Source organism: Carcharhinus amblyrhynchos, chromosome 23 (assembly GCF_965287045.1).
Source record: "Carcharhinus amblyrhynchos chromosome 23, sCarAmb.v2.hapA, whole genome shotgun sequence".
Classification (NCBI taxonomy): domain Eukaryota; kingdom Metazoa; phylum Chordata; class Chondrichthyes; order Carcharhiniformes; family Carcharhinidae; genus Carcharhinus; species Carcharhinus amblyrhynchos.
The window spans coordinates 45570350-45587456 of NC_137346.1; the positions used below are offsets into that span (position 1 = coordinate 45570350).

Consider the following 17107-nt stretch of genomic DNA (forward strand, 5'->3'; position numbering starts at 1 on the left):
ATTTCTCCAAAGGGACTTCCAAATTGAGGGCCGAAGGGCCTGTACTACGCTGTAATGTTCTAAATCATGAGCAATAAACACCAAGGGCCCAATGAACGCCATTGAAAACTGCTTTCCAATCGCATATCAACCATTATCCTTTGTCTCCTGAACCAATTTCGGATCCAATTCACCACCTTCCTCTGTATCCCACGGGATCGCAACTTTCTGACCAGTCTGCCATGGAGAACCTTGTCAAATGCCTTACTAAAATCCATGTAGACAACATCCACTGCACCATCCTGATCAACCCTCCTTGTTATTCCTCAAATAAAAATGGATTAAATTGTTAATTCACGTTCTCTGAACACATCATGATTGGCGCAGGTTTGGAAGGCCAAAGGGCCTGACTATTCTTGTTCTAAACCATGCTGCCTCTCCCTGATCAACCCATGCCTTTCTAAGTGACAGTTATAAAACAAATTTTAATCTACAAATCAAGTGGTCAAACTAGGTCGGTCAAGACAGCCTTCCGGAGAAGTTCATAGAATGTATCCACGATAGCTTCCTTGAATAGTATGTAATGGAACCAACAAGGGAGCAAGCTATCCTAGATTTGGTCCTGTGTAATGAGACGGGAATAATGAACGATCTCGCAGTTAGGCATCCTTTCGAAAGAAGCCATCACAGTTTGGTTGAGTTTAAAACACAGATGGAGCGTGAGAAGGTAAAATCCAATACCAGTATCTTGTGCTTAAGCAAAGGAAACCATAAAGGGATGAGGAAGACATTGGCTAAGGTAGACTGGGAGCAAATGGTGGGACAATTGAGGAACAGTGGAGAACTTTCAAAGCATCTTTCACAGTGCTCAAAAGTATATACCAGTGATGAGGAAGGACTGTAGAAAGAGAGATAATCATCCATGGATATCTAAGGAAATAAAGGAGGGTATCAAATTGAAAGAAAATACGAAGTGGCAAAGATTAGTGGGAAACGAGAGGATTGGGAAATCTTTGAAGGTCAGCAGAAAGCCACGAAAAAAGCAATAAGGAAAAGTAAGATGGATTATGAGAGTAAACTAGCTCAATATAAAAACAGATAGCAAAAGTTTCTACAAATATATAAAACAAAAATGTGGCTAAAGTAAATATTGGTCTTTTAGAGGACGAGACGAGGGGTGTATAACTGGAAGTGAGAAAATGGCTGAGGCACTAAACAGGTATTTTGTGTTGGACTTCAGTGGAAGACACAAATAACATACCAAAAATTGATGACAGGAAGGCTATGGCAGGTGAGGAACCAGAAACTATTATCTCGAAAGAGGTAATGTTGGACACGTTAATAGGGCTAAAGGTAGGCAAGTCTCCTGGTCCTGATGGAATGCATCCCAGGGTACTAAAAGAGATGGCAGGAGAAGTAGCAAATGCACGAGTGGTAATTTACCAAAATTCACTGGATTCTGGGGTGGTTCCCACAGATCGGAAAACAGCAAAAGTAACACCACTGTTTAAAAGGAGGTAGACAAAAGGCAGATAACTATAGGCCAGTTCACTTAACTTCTGTAGTAGGGAAAATGCTTCGATCTATCAAGGAAGAATTAGGAGACATCTGGATAATAAATTGTCCCACTGGTTCATGAAGGGCAGGTCACATTTGACTAATTTGGTGGAATTCTTTGAGAACATTACATTTGCAGTGGACAATGGGGAACTTGTGGATGTGACGTATCTGGATTTCCAGAAGGCACTTGACAAGGTGCTGCACCAAAGACTGCTACATAAGGTAAAGGCGCAGTGTGTTACAGGTAATGTATTAGCATGGATAGAGGACTGGTTAACTAACAGAAAGCAAAAAGAGTGGGAGCAAATGGTGTTTTTCTGGTTGACAACCGGTGACTAGGGGTGTGCCTCAGGGATCAGTGTTGGGATCGCAATTGTTTACAATTTACATAGATGATTTGAAGTTGGGGACCATGTCCAGTGTGTCAAAATTCGCAGGTGACATGAAGATGGATGAAAGAGCAAAGTGTGCAGAGGATGCTGAAAATCTCCAAAGGAATATAGATAATCTAAGCGAGTAGGCGAGGGTCTGGCAGATGGAGTACAATATTGGTAAACTGAGGTCATCCATTTTGGTAGGAACAACAGCAAAATGGACTATTATTTAAATAGTAAAAAATTGCAGCATGCTGCTGTGTAGAGGGACCTGGGTGTCCTTGTGCAGGAATCTCAAGGAGTTGGTTTGCAAGTGCAGCAGTTAATTAAGAAAGCAAATAGAATTTTGTCCTTCATTGCTAGAGGGATGGAGTTTTAAAACAGGGAGGTTATGTTGCAGTTGTATAAGGTGTGGTGATGCTACGACTGGAGTACTGTGTACAGTTTTGGTCTCCTAACTTGAGAAAGGATATACTGGCACTGGAGTGGGTGCAGAGGAGATTCACTAGGTTGATTCTGGAGTTGAGAGGGTTGGCTTATGAGGAGAGACTGAGTAGACTGGGGCAATACTCATTGGAATTCAGAAGAATGAGGGGAAATCTTATGGAAACATACAAGACTATGAAAGGAATAGATAAGATAGAAGCAGGGAAGTTGTTTCCACTGGCGGGTGAAACTAGAACTGGGGGGCGTAGCCTCAAAATAAGGGGGAGTAGATTTAGGACTGAGTTGAGGAGGAACTTCTTCACCCAAAGGGTTGTGAATCTGTGGAATTCCCTGCCCAGTTGAGGCTCCCTCATTGAATGTTTTTAAGGCAAGGATGGATAAATTTTTGAACAGTAAAGGAATTAAGGGTTATGGTGAGCGGGCGGGTAAGTGGAACTGAGTCCACAAACAGATCAGCCATGATCTTATTGAATAAGAACATAAGAAATAGGAGCAGGAGTCGGCCATCTAGCCCTTCGAGCCTGCCCCGCCATTCAATAAGATCATGGCTGATCTGAAGTGGATCAGTTCCACTTTCCCGCTTTCTCCCCTTAATTCCCTTGTCTATCAGAAACCTATCCACCTGTGACTTAAATATATTTAGCGAGGCAGCCTCCACCACTTCAACGGGCAGAGAATTCCAGAGATTCACCACCCTTTGAGTGAAGAAGTTCCTCCTCAACTCCAATCTAAACTGCACCCCCCTTATCTTGAGGCTGTGCCCTCTAGTCCTACTATCCTTTCTAGGTGGGAAGAAGTTCCTCCTCAACTCCAATCTAAACTGCCCCCCACTTATCTTGAGGCTGTGCCCTCTAGTCCTGCTATCCTTTCTAAGCGGGAAGAATCTCTCTACCTCTACCCTATCCATCCCCTTCATTATCTTACACATCTCTATAAGATCCCCCCTCATCCTTCTAAACTCCAACGAGTACAGACCCAGTCTGTTTAGTCTCTCTTCATAGTCCAACCCCCTCATCTCCGGTATCAGCCTAGTAAACCTCCTCTGCACTCCCTCCAAGGCCAATATATCCTTTCGTAAGTGCGGCGACCAAAACTGCACAAAGTACTCCAGCTGCGGCCTCACCAGTGCCCCGTACAGCCTAGTGAACCTCCTCTGTACTCCCTCCAAGGCCAATATATCCTTGCGTAAGTGCGACGACCAAAACTGCACACAGTACTCCAGCTGCGGCCTCACCAATGCCCCGTACAGCCAAGTGAACCTCCTCTGCACTCCCTCCAAGTCCGGAGGATGGCGGGGCAGGCTCGAGGGGCCAGATGGTTGACTCCTGCTCCTAATTGTTACTAAATACTGACACTGAGGGGGAGGTATTAGGAGAGACTTGGTCGCAGAGATAGGTTTTAAAGACCAGAGAGAAGTAGGAATGGAATTCCAAAGCCTTAGGCAGGTCCACGCACAAGTGGTGAGACTATCTCAGATGCTCCATCAAACCGATGGTGTTTCAGATCACGGGAGGAGAGAGGGTCGGGTCTCACAATGAGAGGAGATGACTTGACTCAACACAAACACCTTTCTCCCCACAAAGAAAAGAAAATCCTGAAGGAGTTCCAAAACCGTGGCCGTATTTCGAGATTCCTACCTGGGAGGGGTTGTGTGACCAGCACGTAACTGCGGAGAGTGATGTCGGCAGAGCCTCCGGACTCCAGGGGAATGGGGTGGGTGTGGAAGTGTCTGAGCATGTCGAGGATGGTCTGAAACCAGAGATGCTGAACGTGACACTGGCCAGTTTCGTTCAGAGAGAGACGGAGGTGCTGCAGAAAGTACAAAGGACACAGTGACCTCAAAATTATATCATCGTTTTAAAAATGCAGCATGAAAACAGCGATTTCACCTTCCCGTCTATCGCCCTTGTCCCAATCCCATGTACTCCCATATCCCTACATCCTTCCTTTAAATTAACCACCTAATTTACACCCTGACTTTTAAAAGGATCCCCACACTGTGATAAATTCCACAACCCGTGCGGTGCTATTTGTAAATAAATTTAGGGACAATTTGTTACACCAATCAGCCTAAGAGCACATCTTTGGGGTGTGGGAGGAAACCGGAGCACCCGGAGAAAACCCACGCAAGCACGGGGAGAATGCGCCAAACTCCCGCAGACACCGGCCCAAATCCATGTATCTGCACAGCAAACAGTGATAGTCACTGAGCTGTCGTGTTGCCCAGTATCTGGTCTAGATTTAAGCGTACACTAATGACGTGAAGCACTAGGCTACTCTCGAAACATCCAGGAGCAGCCCTCGTACGACCCACTGTGTGTATGTCCCTCGTTAGACAACAAGGCGGACAACAAGGCAGTAGGCATGATGGAGCTGAGCAGATGAGAGCAGTTTAGGAAGGGGTCAATACAGCTAAATTAAATGACAAGATTGCATCCAAGGTGTAATGATTTTCACATCGTAAAACCCTTGTCAGACCCCACTTGGAGTACTGTGCGCAGTTCTGGTCGCCTCACTACAGGAAGGATGTGGAAGTTATTGAGAGGGTGCAGAGGAGATTTACAAGGATGTTGCCTGGATTGGGAGGCATGCCTTATGAGGATAGGTTGAGGGAGCTGGGACTCTTCTCCCTGGAGAGACGAAGGTTGAGAGGCGACCTGATAGAGGTTTATAAAATGTTGAGAGGAATAGATAGGGTGGATTCTCGGAGGCTATTTCCCAGGGCTGAAATGGTCGCTATGAGAGGACACAGGTTTAAGGTGCTGGGGAGCAGGTACAGAGGAGATGTCAGGGGTAAGTTTTTCACTCAGAGGGTGGTGAGTGAGTGGAATCGGTGGTGGTGGTAGAGGCAAACTCGCTGGGGTCTTTTAAAAGACTTCTGGATTAGTATATGGGATTTAATGGGATTGGGGGTTATAGATAGGTCTATGGATTGGTAGGTATGGATATGATCGGCGCAACTTGTGGGCCGAAGGGCCTGTTTGTGCTGTAGTGTTCTATATTCTATAAGTTACCTCTTTCTGTCATTCTTGTAATTATCTCCATTACTGCCATCTTTCTGGCGAATTGTCTAAACTAAAGATGCAACCAGCCAAGGACACATATGAACAATAATCAGATACAATAAAAACTCTTCATAAAAAGGCATAGTATTGGATCTTTTTCACAATGTTGCAGAACAGAAATCAATGATAAAGTTATGCCATAAAGTAGAAATTTTCCAACATGCCGAAAACACACTGTGCTCTCCAATTGTCCCATTATATACGGGACTTCCTTTAGCCTGAAGTGGGCAAAGGCAAGATTAAAGCCATTAAGGAGGTTTATAGTGTGTTAGCGTTTATTATCGGGGGGTTTGAGCTTAAGAGTCGTGGGGTTATGCTGCAACTATACCAGACCTTGTTGAGACCACATTTGGAATATTGTGTTCAGTTCTGGTCACCTCACTATAAGAAGGATGTGGAAGCATTGGAGAGAGTGCAGAGGAGATTTACCAGGATGCTGCCTGGTTTGGAGGGTAGGTCTTATGAGGAAAGGTTGAGGGAGCTGGGGCTTTTCTCTTTAGAGCGGAGGAGGATGAGAGGCAACTTAATAGAGGTTTATAAGATGATGAGAGGGATTGATAGAGTGGACGTTCAGAGACTATTTCCTCAGGTGGATGTCGCTGTTACTAGGGGGCATAACTGTAAGGTTCATGGTGGGAGGGATGTCCGAGGTAGATTCTCCACTCAAGAGAGTGGTTGGGGTGTGGAATGCACTGCCTGCTGTGATAGTGGAGTCGGACACTTTAGGAACTTTCAAGCGGTTATTGGATAGGCACATGGAGCATTCCAGGATGATAGGGAGTGGGATAGTTTGGGATTGGGTTTGGACTTGGGTTGGCCCAACATTGAGGGCCAAAGGGCCTGTACTGTGTTCTAAACGCAAGAAATTTAGGATAGATAACTCACGCTGGACGGTGGAATTTACCTCCAAGTTAGGTCCAGATTTTTGGGAATTGGGGCGAGTCAGGAAGCCTTTAAGAATCGCACAGATTTTTGGGAATTGGGGCGAGTCAGGAAGCCTTTAAGAATCGCACTACGGACCAGCATTCCTTGGACTGACCAAATAGAAGAGTTATATTTATCTGCCTTGTGCAAGATTTGAAACCAGTCACATATAGAAATATTAACCAACATCAGCTTCAGTTGAACAGACCTGCCAGCTCGAGTGTCTGTTTCTGCCTCAACTTTCCATTCTGGCTGTGTGGAAGTTTTATCGTTTTATTTAAAACTGCCTTACCTTGGCTTTCCCCTGGAAGTTGAAGGTCAGGACATATTCCCCTGGTCGTGTCTCGCTTTGGCGAATGACAAACAATCCGTGACTCCTTGACCCTCCCGCCAGCACCAACTGGGCAGCTTTGACCCGAGACAGTGTCCCGTGGAACCAGGGATAACCGGAGAGCTGGAATTCGGACTCAGTCTGGTCCTCTCCGTCTGCGGCTTAAAAAAGAGAATCCAGTGTCCACAAAAATTTGAGAACAGCACGTCCAAAGGCAGAAATGGCCACGTACCCGTCTAACTGAACGTAGAACATAAGCGGCGGCACGGTAGCACAGTGGGTTAGCACTGCTGCTTCACAGCTCCAGGGTCCTGGGTTCGATTCCCGGCTCGGGGTCACTGTCTGTGTGGAGTTTGCACATTCTCCTCGTGTCTGCGTGGGTTTCCTCCCACATTCCAAAGATGTGCGGGTTAGGTTGATTGCTAAGAAATTGCCCCTTAGTGTCCAGGGATGTGTAGGTTAGAGGGATTAGTGGGTATAATGTGGGGGTAGGACCTGGGTGGGATTGTGGTTGGTACAGACTCGATGGGCTGAAGGGTCTCTGTCTGCTCTGTATGGTTCTATAACAGTGCAGAAAAGGCCCTTCAGCCCATCGAGTCTGCACCGAACACAATCCCACCCAGGTCCTACCCCCATATCCCTACATATTATACCCACTAATCCCTCTAACCTACACATCCCTAAGGGGCAATTTCTTAGCACGGCCAATCAACCTAACCCGCACATCTTTGGACTGTGGGAGGAAACCGGAGCACCCGGATGAAACCCACGCAGACACGAGGAGAATGTGCAAACTCCACACAGACAGTGACCCGAGCCGGGAATCGAACTCAGGTCCCCGGAGCTGTGAGGCAGCAGTGCTAACCCACTGTGCTACCGTACCGCCCACACGACCCAGCTATTAACAGCAACGCATGAAGGTTTGCACGTAGAGATTTACAGAAGATTTGGATTCCACAGTACGGATCAGACCGTCACTCGGCTAACATGACCTCCTGGACGGACTCCACACTTTTGCCATCATCGCGTTGGGTCATTGCTCAACTGGTTCTGGTCCAATTTCTCCAGTCACCCATTCAAAAGACCACTCCACGCGCTCTGAAGACCATCACCTTGGAGCTCAACGTTAGCTTGGTGGACATTCAGACATGAGATTGTCCAGGAGCGTCCTGGAAAACTGGGACATCTCCATACTTTACATTTCCCATAGCAGTCACTTCACCCCAAATCTCTCAATGGCACCATCTGTATTAGAGTAGCCTAAGATTTGGTGATGTTAAGCCTCTACATCAATGGGGTCAGTACAGGAGTCTTGTTGGCATGAAAGATGGTGACTGAGGGGGGATCTAATAGAGGTATATAAGATTATGATGGGTATAGATAGAGTAAACAGTGGTAAGCTATTTCCTATGTTAGAGACACACACTTTGGCCGGAATAATGTGGAGGGGAGTTATACGATAAAAGGTAGAACTATCCGGAGTATAGATACGCAGAGAGACCTGGGGGTGCAAGTGCACAAGTCCCTGAAGGTGTCGGTGCAGGTGCAGAATGTGATGAGGAAAGCGTATGGTATGTTAGCCTTCATAGGAAGGGGTATAGAATATAAGAGTAGGAGTCTGATGTTGCAGTTGTATAGAACGTTGGTTAGGCCTCACTTGGAGTACTGCGTCCAGTTCTGGTCGCCGTACTACCGGAAGGATGTAGAGATCCTGGAGAGAGTGCAGAGGAGATTTACCAGGATGCTGCCTGGTATGGAAGGGCTGTCTTACGAGGAAAGATTGAATGAACTTGGGCTGTTTTCCCTTGAGAGACGTCGGCTGAGGGGGGATCTAATAGAGGTTTATAAGATTATGAAGGGGATAGATAGAGTAAATGGTGGTAAGCTTTTTCCGCTATTAGAAATGGATAGAACGAGGGGTCACGGGCTTAGGGTGAGGGGGGCTAGGTATAAGACAAATATTAGAGGGCAGTTTTTCACGCAAAGGGTAGTGGGGGTGTGGAATGCACTGCCGAGTAAGGTGGTGGAAGCAGGCACGCTAGGGTTGTTTAAGAGTCACTTAGACAGCCATATGAGCGGGCTACATATAGGGGGATATAGCAGGCCTTACTAAACATTGTAGGCTTGGGATTACGTTTTGCCTCAGGGATGTTACAGTCTTTGCCTGTTTAATAATGAATTTTTTTGTCTCCACAGGCATTTAAGTCCAGCAAGGGGCATGCATGCGGCAGGTTGTAGTGGGCTGCTCATGGATGTTGCTTCGGGAGTTGCCTATTGCTTCATGTCGTTAGTGTGCTTAAACTGGACCATCTCGAGGGCAACATGACAGCTCAGAGACTATCTCTGTTGCTGTGCGGACACATGGATTTGGGCCGGTGTCTGTGGGAGTTTGCACGTTCTCCCCGTGGTTGCGTGGGTTTCCTCCGGGTGCTCCGGTTTCCTCCCACATCCCAAAGATGTGCTTTTAGGCTGATTGATTGGGTAACAAATTGTCCCTAAATTGGACCTCCCTGATCCTCGCACATTAGGCGTAGACTAAAATCACGAATAGGTCACTGAGACAGTGGGACGGCGGCGCGGGCTCGTTGGGCCGAAGGGCCTGTTTCCCGTGCTGTGTTGTTCTTTATTCTTTAGTACGAGGGGCCTCGGGCTTAAGGTGAGGGGGGAGAGGTATAACACGGATATTAGAGGAAGGTTTTTCACACAGAGGGTAGTGGGGGTATGGAATGCTCTGCCAAGTAAGGTGGTGGAGGCAGGCATGCTGGATTTGTTTAAGAGTAACTTAGACAGGCACATGAGCGGGATGGAGATGGGAGGATATAGGGGATTGTTTTAAATAAGGTTCATTAGCATTGGGACGTCCCTGGTAAGGTAAAAGGATGTGGAATGATAATAATGTTTTTCTCTATTAATTCACAGGTTTTAAGTCGGTCCACCTTGTTGTCCAACGAGGGACATACACGCGATGGGTCGTACTGGGGCTGCTCTTGGATGTTCGAGATTGGCTTCATGTCGTTAGTGTGTGCCTAAACTGGACCAGATACTGGGCAAGACGACAGCTCAGTGACTATCACTGATTGCTGTGCAGATACATGGATTTGGGCCGGTGTCTGTGGGAGTTTGCACATTCTCCCCGTGTCTGCGTGGGTTTTCTCCGGGTGCTCCGGTTTCCTCCCACACCCCAAAGATGTGCTGTTAGGCTGATTGGAGGTAATAAATTGTCCCTAAATTAGTTTCCCTCAATGTGGATGGCCATGAGCACAGATAAGGGTCATGGGTGGAGAGGGGGGACTGGTAATGTTAAGATGGCGGCGCGGGCTCGTTGGGCCAAAGGGCCTGTTTCCCGGGCTGTTTTTGTTCTTCTTTGTTCTTTGAGAGAGACAGAGCAAGACCGGGGAACAGGGATCATTCAGGAGGGTAAGATTGGGGGAACGGCAAATTGTGCGGAGGGTGTGGAGAGTCTGCAGAAGGATCTAGATAGGCTGGGCGAATGGGCCAGGAAATGGCAAATGGAATTTAATGTTGGCAAGTGCGAGGTGGTCCACTTTGGTAGGAATAATGGTAGGAAGGACTATTACTTACGTGGCTAAAAACTGCAGCAGGCGACGGTGCAGAGGGACCTGGGGGTCCTTGTGCATGAGTCGCAAAAACCCAGCTTGCAGGTGCAGCAGGTGGTCAGGAAGGCGAATGGGATGCTGGCCTTCATAGCGAGGGGGATTGAATATAAAAGTAGGGAGGTCTTGCTGCAGCTGTACAGGGCACTGGTGAGGCCGCAGCTGGAGTACTGTGTGCAGTTTTGGTCGCCGCACTTACGCAAGGATATTTTGGCCTTGGAGGGAGTGCAGAGGAGGTTTACTAGGCTGATACCGGAGTTGAGGGGGTTGAGCTATGAGGAGAGGCTGAATAAACTAGGCTTGTACTCATTAGAGTTTAGAAGAATGAGGGGAGATCTCATTGAGACGTATAAGATGATGAATGGGATGGATAGGATAGAGGTGGAGAGACTCTTCCCGCTCAGAAAGGACAGCAGGACTAGGGGGCACAGCCTCAAGATAAAGGGGGGGCGGTTTAGAACAGAGTTGAGGAGGAACTTCTTCACTCAAAAGGTGGTGAATCTCTGGAATTCTCTGCCCGTTGAAGTGGTGGAGGCTGCCTCGCTAAATATTTTTAAGACGCGGGTTGATGGGTTTTTGATAAGCGAGGGGATTAAGGGTTATGGGGAGAGGGCGGGAAAGTGGAACTGAGCCACGACAGATCAGCCATGATCTTATTGAATGGCGGGGCAGGCTCGAAGGGCCAGATGGCCGACTCCTGCTCCTATTTCTTATGTTCTTATGTAATGGGAGCGAGGGATGGGAACGGAAAAATCAGCGAGGGTGGAAAGACTGGAGAAAGAGGGTTCATAGTTCCAGTGGGAGATTTGGGGTGGGCTTGGGGCCCAGAATTTCCCCCAGGGCCGGGGGCAGTCGGACGATAGCAGTTGGGAACAGCACAGAGAGGAACAGCCAAGGATAGAGTGAAACCTTTACTGTGGGTGCACAGTGAAAGATTATTTTCGCCAGTGGGTGAATGGGGATAGAGAAGGCGAGGATTCTAAATGGAGGAAACAAGTGGCAGGGAAGGGAGAAGAAGCTTCTTAAACTGTGAGCTATTTCAATAGCTGTGGTACTGAGATTGCGAATAAAGGCTCATTTCAAAGGAAACGGATATATATTTATACAGGAATGAGATAGAAGGTGGCAGGAGCTGAATGGCCTCCAATGTGTAATTTCTATCATTTTGTGAGAACTCTCCTCTTATTCAGTGGCTTGGTTTAGAAGTATTGGTCCTGAGCTGAGCTTAAAACATAAGAACATAAGAAATAGGAGCAGGAGTCGGCCATCTAGCCCTTCGAGCCTGCCCCGCCATTCAATAAGATCATGGCTGATCTGTCGCTGCTCAGTTCCACTTTCCCGCCCTCTCCCCATAACCCTTAATCCCCTCTCTTATCAAAAACCCATCAACCCGCGTCTTAAAAATATTTAGCGAGGCAGCCTCCACCACTTCAATGGGCAGAGAATTCCAGAGATTCACCACCCTTTGAGTGAAGAAGTTCCTCCTCAACTCCGTTCTAAACCGCCTCCCCTTTATCTTGAGGCTGTGCCCCCTAGTCCTACTGTCTTTTTTGAGCGGGAAGAGTCTCTCCACCTCTATCCTATCCATCCCATTCATCATCTTATACATCTCAATGAGATCTCCCCTCATTCTTCTAAACTCTAACGAGTACAAGCCTAGTTTATTCAGCCTCTCCTCATAGCTCAACCCCCTCAACTCCGGTATCAGCCTAGTAAACCTCCTCTGCACTCCCTCCAGGGCCAAAATATCCTTGCGCAGGTGCGGCGCCCAAAACTGCACACAGTACTCCAGCTGCGGCCTCACCAATGCCCTATACAGCTGCAGCAAGACCTCCCTACTTTTATATTCAATCCCCCTCGCTATGAAGGCCAGCATCCCATTCGCCTTCCTGACCACCTGCTGCACCTGCAAGCTGGGTTTTTGCGACTCATGCACAAGGACCCCCAGGTCCCTCTGCACCGTCGCCTGCTGCAGTTTTTCGCCACGTAAGTAATAGTCCTTCCTACCATTATTCCTACCAAAGTGGACCACCTCACACTTGCCAACATTAAATTCCATTTGCCAAAAACAAGTTGTCCCATGAGAAGTGTCCAAATCCCTGAACCCATTGCATTTTCATCATCTCCCGAGTTGGTTCAGGTCAGCCTATATCGCGGGTTTTACAGTGCAAAGTTCACGATCGGCTCCGACTGAGGCTCCCAGTTCAGGATTGTCACCTTCACACACAGGGGCCAAGCCCAAAGCAGCCTCCGAGGCCATAGGGAGAAGCCCTCATGAAAGAGTGTGTTTTGATGGCTTTCCCGTACAGTATTTCTGCTGGTTTCAAGCACAGTCTCGAGGGATACTTGCGATCCCACGGCAGTTGTTGCTGATGCTGTGATGGGGATCTCAGAAACACACGGCGAGACTTCCTGGGACACTATTTTCGAGACTTCATTCACACTCAAGCCACCATTATTCTGGAAACCGTCGGAGGAAAAACTGTGTGTCCCTGTGCCTTTTCACCTCACCTGATGAAGAGGGAAACCTCGAAAGCTTGTGAGCATTATCAAATAAATCGGTTGGACTAAAACCTGGTGTTGTCAGTGTGTTCACCAGGGGAACAGGGGAGGCTCGATCGTGGGGGTTTTGCCAAGGATATGAAGTAGGAGAATCAGTCAAGGCAGAGTGAGAGGAGAGAGGGTGGCAAGAACACCGAATTTCACTGGGAATGGAGAATCCCAGCCGAGGACGAGATCGGAGAATTCCAGCTTATATCCTTCCGCGTTACTCCACGCGTCCACCTCAGCATCCGCATCTCAGGTGTGTCCCTCACTTCTTGATGCTGCCCAATGTTCTTCGCTCTATAACAAGGCTCTCAACCGTCTCGTAGATTCTTCCTTTCAAACTTAAACTCAATAATACTTTTCAAACCCTTGATATTCCACTGTATTTCTTCCAAATACTCTTACCAGAGCTAATCCGTTGTCTAGAACATAGAAGTATATGAGATCTAATTGCATTGGAAGTTACAGATAGGTCTATGGCCTGGTAGGTATGGATGTGATCGGCGCAACTTGTGGGCCGAAGGGCCTGTTTGTGCTGTAGTGTTCTATGTTCTATTAACATAGAACACTACAGCACAAACAGGCCCTTCGGCCCACAAGTTGCGCCGATCCTATCCCTACCTACAAGGCCTATCTATAACCCTCAATCCCATTAGATCCCATATACTCATCCAGAAGTCTCTTCAAAGACCCCAGCGAGTTCGCCTCCACCACCACCACCGATTCCACTCACTCACCATCCTCTGAGTGAAAAACTTACCCCTGACATCTCCTCTGTACCTGCTCCCCAGCACCTTAAACCTGTGTCCTCTCGTAGTGACCATTTCAGCCCTGGGAAATAGCCTCTGAGAATCCACCCTATCTATACCTCTCAACATTTTATAAACCTCTATCAGGTCGCCTCTCAACCTTCGTCTCTCCAGGGAGAAGAGACCCAGCTCCCTCAACCTATCTTCATAAGGCATGCCTCCCAATCCAGGCAACATCCTTGTAAATCTCCTCTGCACCCTCTCAATAGCTTCCACATCCTTCCTGTAGTGAGGCGACCAGAACTGCGCACAGTACTCCAAGTGGGGTCTGACAAGGGTCTTATAAAGTTGCAGCATTACCTCCCGACTCCGAAACTCAATCCCTCGATTAATGAAGGCCAGTACACCATACGCCTTCTTGACCACATTCTCCACCTGCGAGGCCGATTTCAGAGTCCTGTGGACCCGGACCCCAAGATCCTTCTGCTCTTCAGCACTGCTAAGACTCCTACCCTTGATATTGTATTCCTTCATCCCATTGGTCCTGCCAAAGTGGACCACTACACATTTATCTGCGTTGAAGTCCATCTGCCACTTCTCCGCCCAGTCTTGCATCCTATCTATGTCCCGCTGCAACTTCTGACATCCCTCCAGACTATCCACAACACCACCAACCTTCGTATCGTCGGCGAACTTACTAACCCATCCCTCCACTTCCTCATCCAGTTCATTTATGAAAATGACAAACAGCAAGGGTCCTAGAACAGATCCCTGGGGGACTCCACTGGTGACTGACCTCCATGCAGAAAAAGACCCATCCACAACCACTCTCTGCCTTCTGCAGGCAAGCCAGTTCTGGATCCACAAGGCCAAAGCCCCCTGGATCCCATGCCCTCTCACCTTCTCAAGAAGTCTTGCATGGGGCACCTTAACAAACGCCTTGCTGAAGTCCATGTAAACCACATCCACCGCTCTTTCTTCATCAATGTGTTCAGTCACATTTTCAAAGAACTCAACTAGGCTCGTAAGGCACGACCTGCCCTTGACAAATTTCCAGCTCTGTCACCTCTGATCCCAGAAGCCCTCTCTTAGTCTTCTTCCTGACGATGACCTTCCCACCATCACTCGGATCCTCCACCCCCCGGCTCAAACTCACAGTCCATAAACCGGGCCACCAATTTGGTTCACTGGTCTTCCATCAAAATAACCCACTCCGGAAGAAAATACTAGTTAGAGGAAGGAAGGAACTCTCACTGGTACAACTGCAACAGTTTATACTGTCTTCTGAGGAGCCCAGACCCTCTTCCATCCACTGAAACCTCGTGTCCTACCTCAATGTGAAATCAGTTTAACCAATCACCAAGTTTTTAGTTTGCAGCCACTTGTAGTAAACTCTCCAGAAAGTCTAGAATTAGTGCAATAATTCTCAGTGAAGTAATATTAGCAGTTATTCGATGGTGAAGATATACGGCTCACTCACTTACCTGCGGAGTATTCGATGGTGAAGATATACGGCTCACTCACTTACCTGCGGAGGATGTGGTGCCTGGAGCTTCTGAATGCAAAGTCTGCAGGAAGTTTTCCAGGGGAACGTGAGCGAGAGGTTCCACTGCCTCCTTTGGTCTGACATGCGTGACAGCAGGATCAACGTTAGTACACACCTTATCGGGACCTTGGGGCACACCTGAGGCAGGAAACATAGCATGAAGTTGATGGCCAGGATGCTGGCTAAAAAATTCTCAACCAGCAGGAAAATGGGAATAAATCTCGCTGGTTTTATTAGCGTCATTTCCAAAGTGAATCTCCGGCACCCTTGTGCATCGCAGATCAGCGCACGCGCAATAGCCCCCTGGCCAGCCCCGTAACCACTGCTGGCCTCCCAACTCCCCCCTCCACCCCCAGCCCTCATCTCCCCGACCCACTGTCCCTCCTCGCACCCAGATGACCAGCCCCGATCACCTCTCCCCTCCCTCTCCCAGTCTTCCCGATTGCAGAGAGGCAGTGGGTCTCCCCGCCACCCCAACCTTTACCCCCAACTTCCTTGGGGGGCCCTCAACGGCCTCTCTTCCCTCCAGTGGGGTCGGGCTGCCCCAGTTAGTGGGGAGCAGGAGTAAACCCCACTGGAGAGAGCCACTCCTGGTAGGGGGGGAAAAAAATCGCTGGCGGATCCAAAGACTTAAGTCCCGGGCTCGCTAATGAAATGGAAGTACGCTGGCAGAGTGGTTAGCACTGCTGCCTCACAGCGCCAGGGACACAGGTTCGATTCCCCGCTCGGGTCACTGTCTGAGCGGAGTCTGCACATTCTCCTCGTGTCTGCGTGGGTTTCCTCCGGGTGCTCCGGTTTCCTCCCACAGTCCAAATATGTGCGGGTTAGGGTGCATTGCCTACGCTGGCAATGCACACTGGAGTGTGGTGACTAGGGGATTTTCACAGTAACATCTTTGAAGTGTTAATGTGACTTGTGATACTAATAAATAACCTATAAAATTTCCATCTTGAAATCAGCGCAGAGCTGATTACATTGCAAAGGTAAGTCATGGGGACGTCAGAGGTAGGGTCTTTACTCAGAGGGTAGTAAGGGTGTGGAATGCCCTGCCTGCAGCAGTTGTGGACTCGCCAACTTTAAGGGTGTTCAAATGGTCAGTGGATAGACAAACTTTAAGGGCGTTCAAATGGTCAGTGGATAGGCATATGGATAACATTGGAATAGTTTAGGTTAGAGGGTCATTAGATTGGTTCCACTGGTCGGCGCAACATCGAGGGGCTATTTGTACCCCCGTGACTTCCCTGGAATTGCAAAATCTCACCTGTCTGGAGACAATACACATTGTATTGCGGAAAAGTGTGAGGTAATTCACTTTGGTAGGAATAACAGATGTGTAGAGTATAGGGCTAACGGGAGGACTCTGAATAGTGTGGATGAACAGAGGGATCTAGGTGTATGTGTACATAGATCCCTGAAAGTTGGGAATCAAGTAGATAGGGTTGTTAGGAAGGCATACGGTGTCTTGGCGTTTATTGGTAGGGGGATTGAATTTAGGAGCCGCAGCGTCATGTTGCAACTGTACACAACTCTGGTGCGGCCGCACTTGGAGTATTGTGTGCAGTTCTGGTCCCCACATTATAGGAAGGATGTGGAGGCTTTGGAGAGGGTGCAGAGGAGGTTTATCAGGATGTTGCCTGGTATGGAGGGGAGGCCCTATGAGGAGAGACTGAGGGATTTGGGGTTGTTTTCGCTGGAAAGAAGGCGGCTAAGAGGGGACCTTATTGAAACATATAAGATGATTAGAGGTTTAGATAGGGTGGACAGTGATAGCCTTTTTCCTCTGATGGAGAAATCTAGCACGAGGGGGCATGGCTTTAAATTAAGGGGGGGTAGTTATAGGACGGATGTCAGAGGTAGGTTCTTTACCCAGAGGGTGGTGAGGGATTGGAATGCCCTGCCTGCTGCAGTTGTAGATGCGCCTAGTTTGGGGGCGTTTAAGAGATCCGTGGATAGGTTTATGGATGGAAAGGG

General features: G+C 48.1%; 1 protein-coding gene across 2 annotated transcripts in view; it reads right to left on the minus strand.

Annotated features, from left to right (window-relative positions):
* Window positions 1–17107, minus strand: part of sh2b2 (SH2B adaptor protein 2) — a 159919-nt gene that overhangs the window by 22056 nt on the left and 120756 nt on the right. For both annotated transcript variants that reach the window (XM_080210767.1, XM_080210768.1), the window contains exons 7-9: window positions 15119–15274; window positions 6642–6841; window positions 3998–4169 (exon numbers count right to left, since the gene is read on the minus strand). In XM_080210767.1, coding sequence (XP_080066893.1) covers window positions 3998–4169; window positions 6642–6841; window positions 15119–15274 — 528 coding nt within the window. The remainder of the gene's footprint in view (window positions 1–3997; window positions 4170–6641; window positions 6842–15118; window positions 15275–17107) is intronic.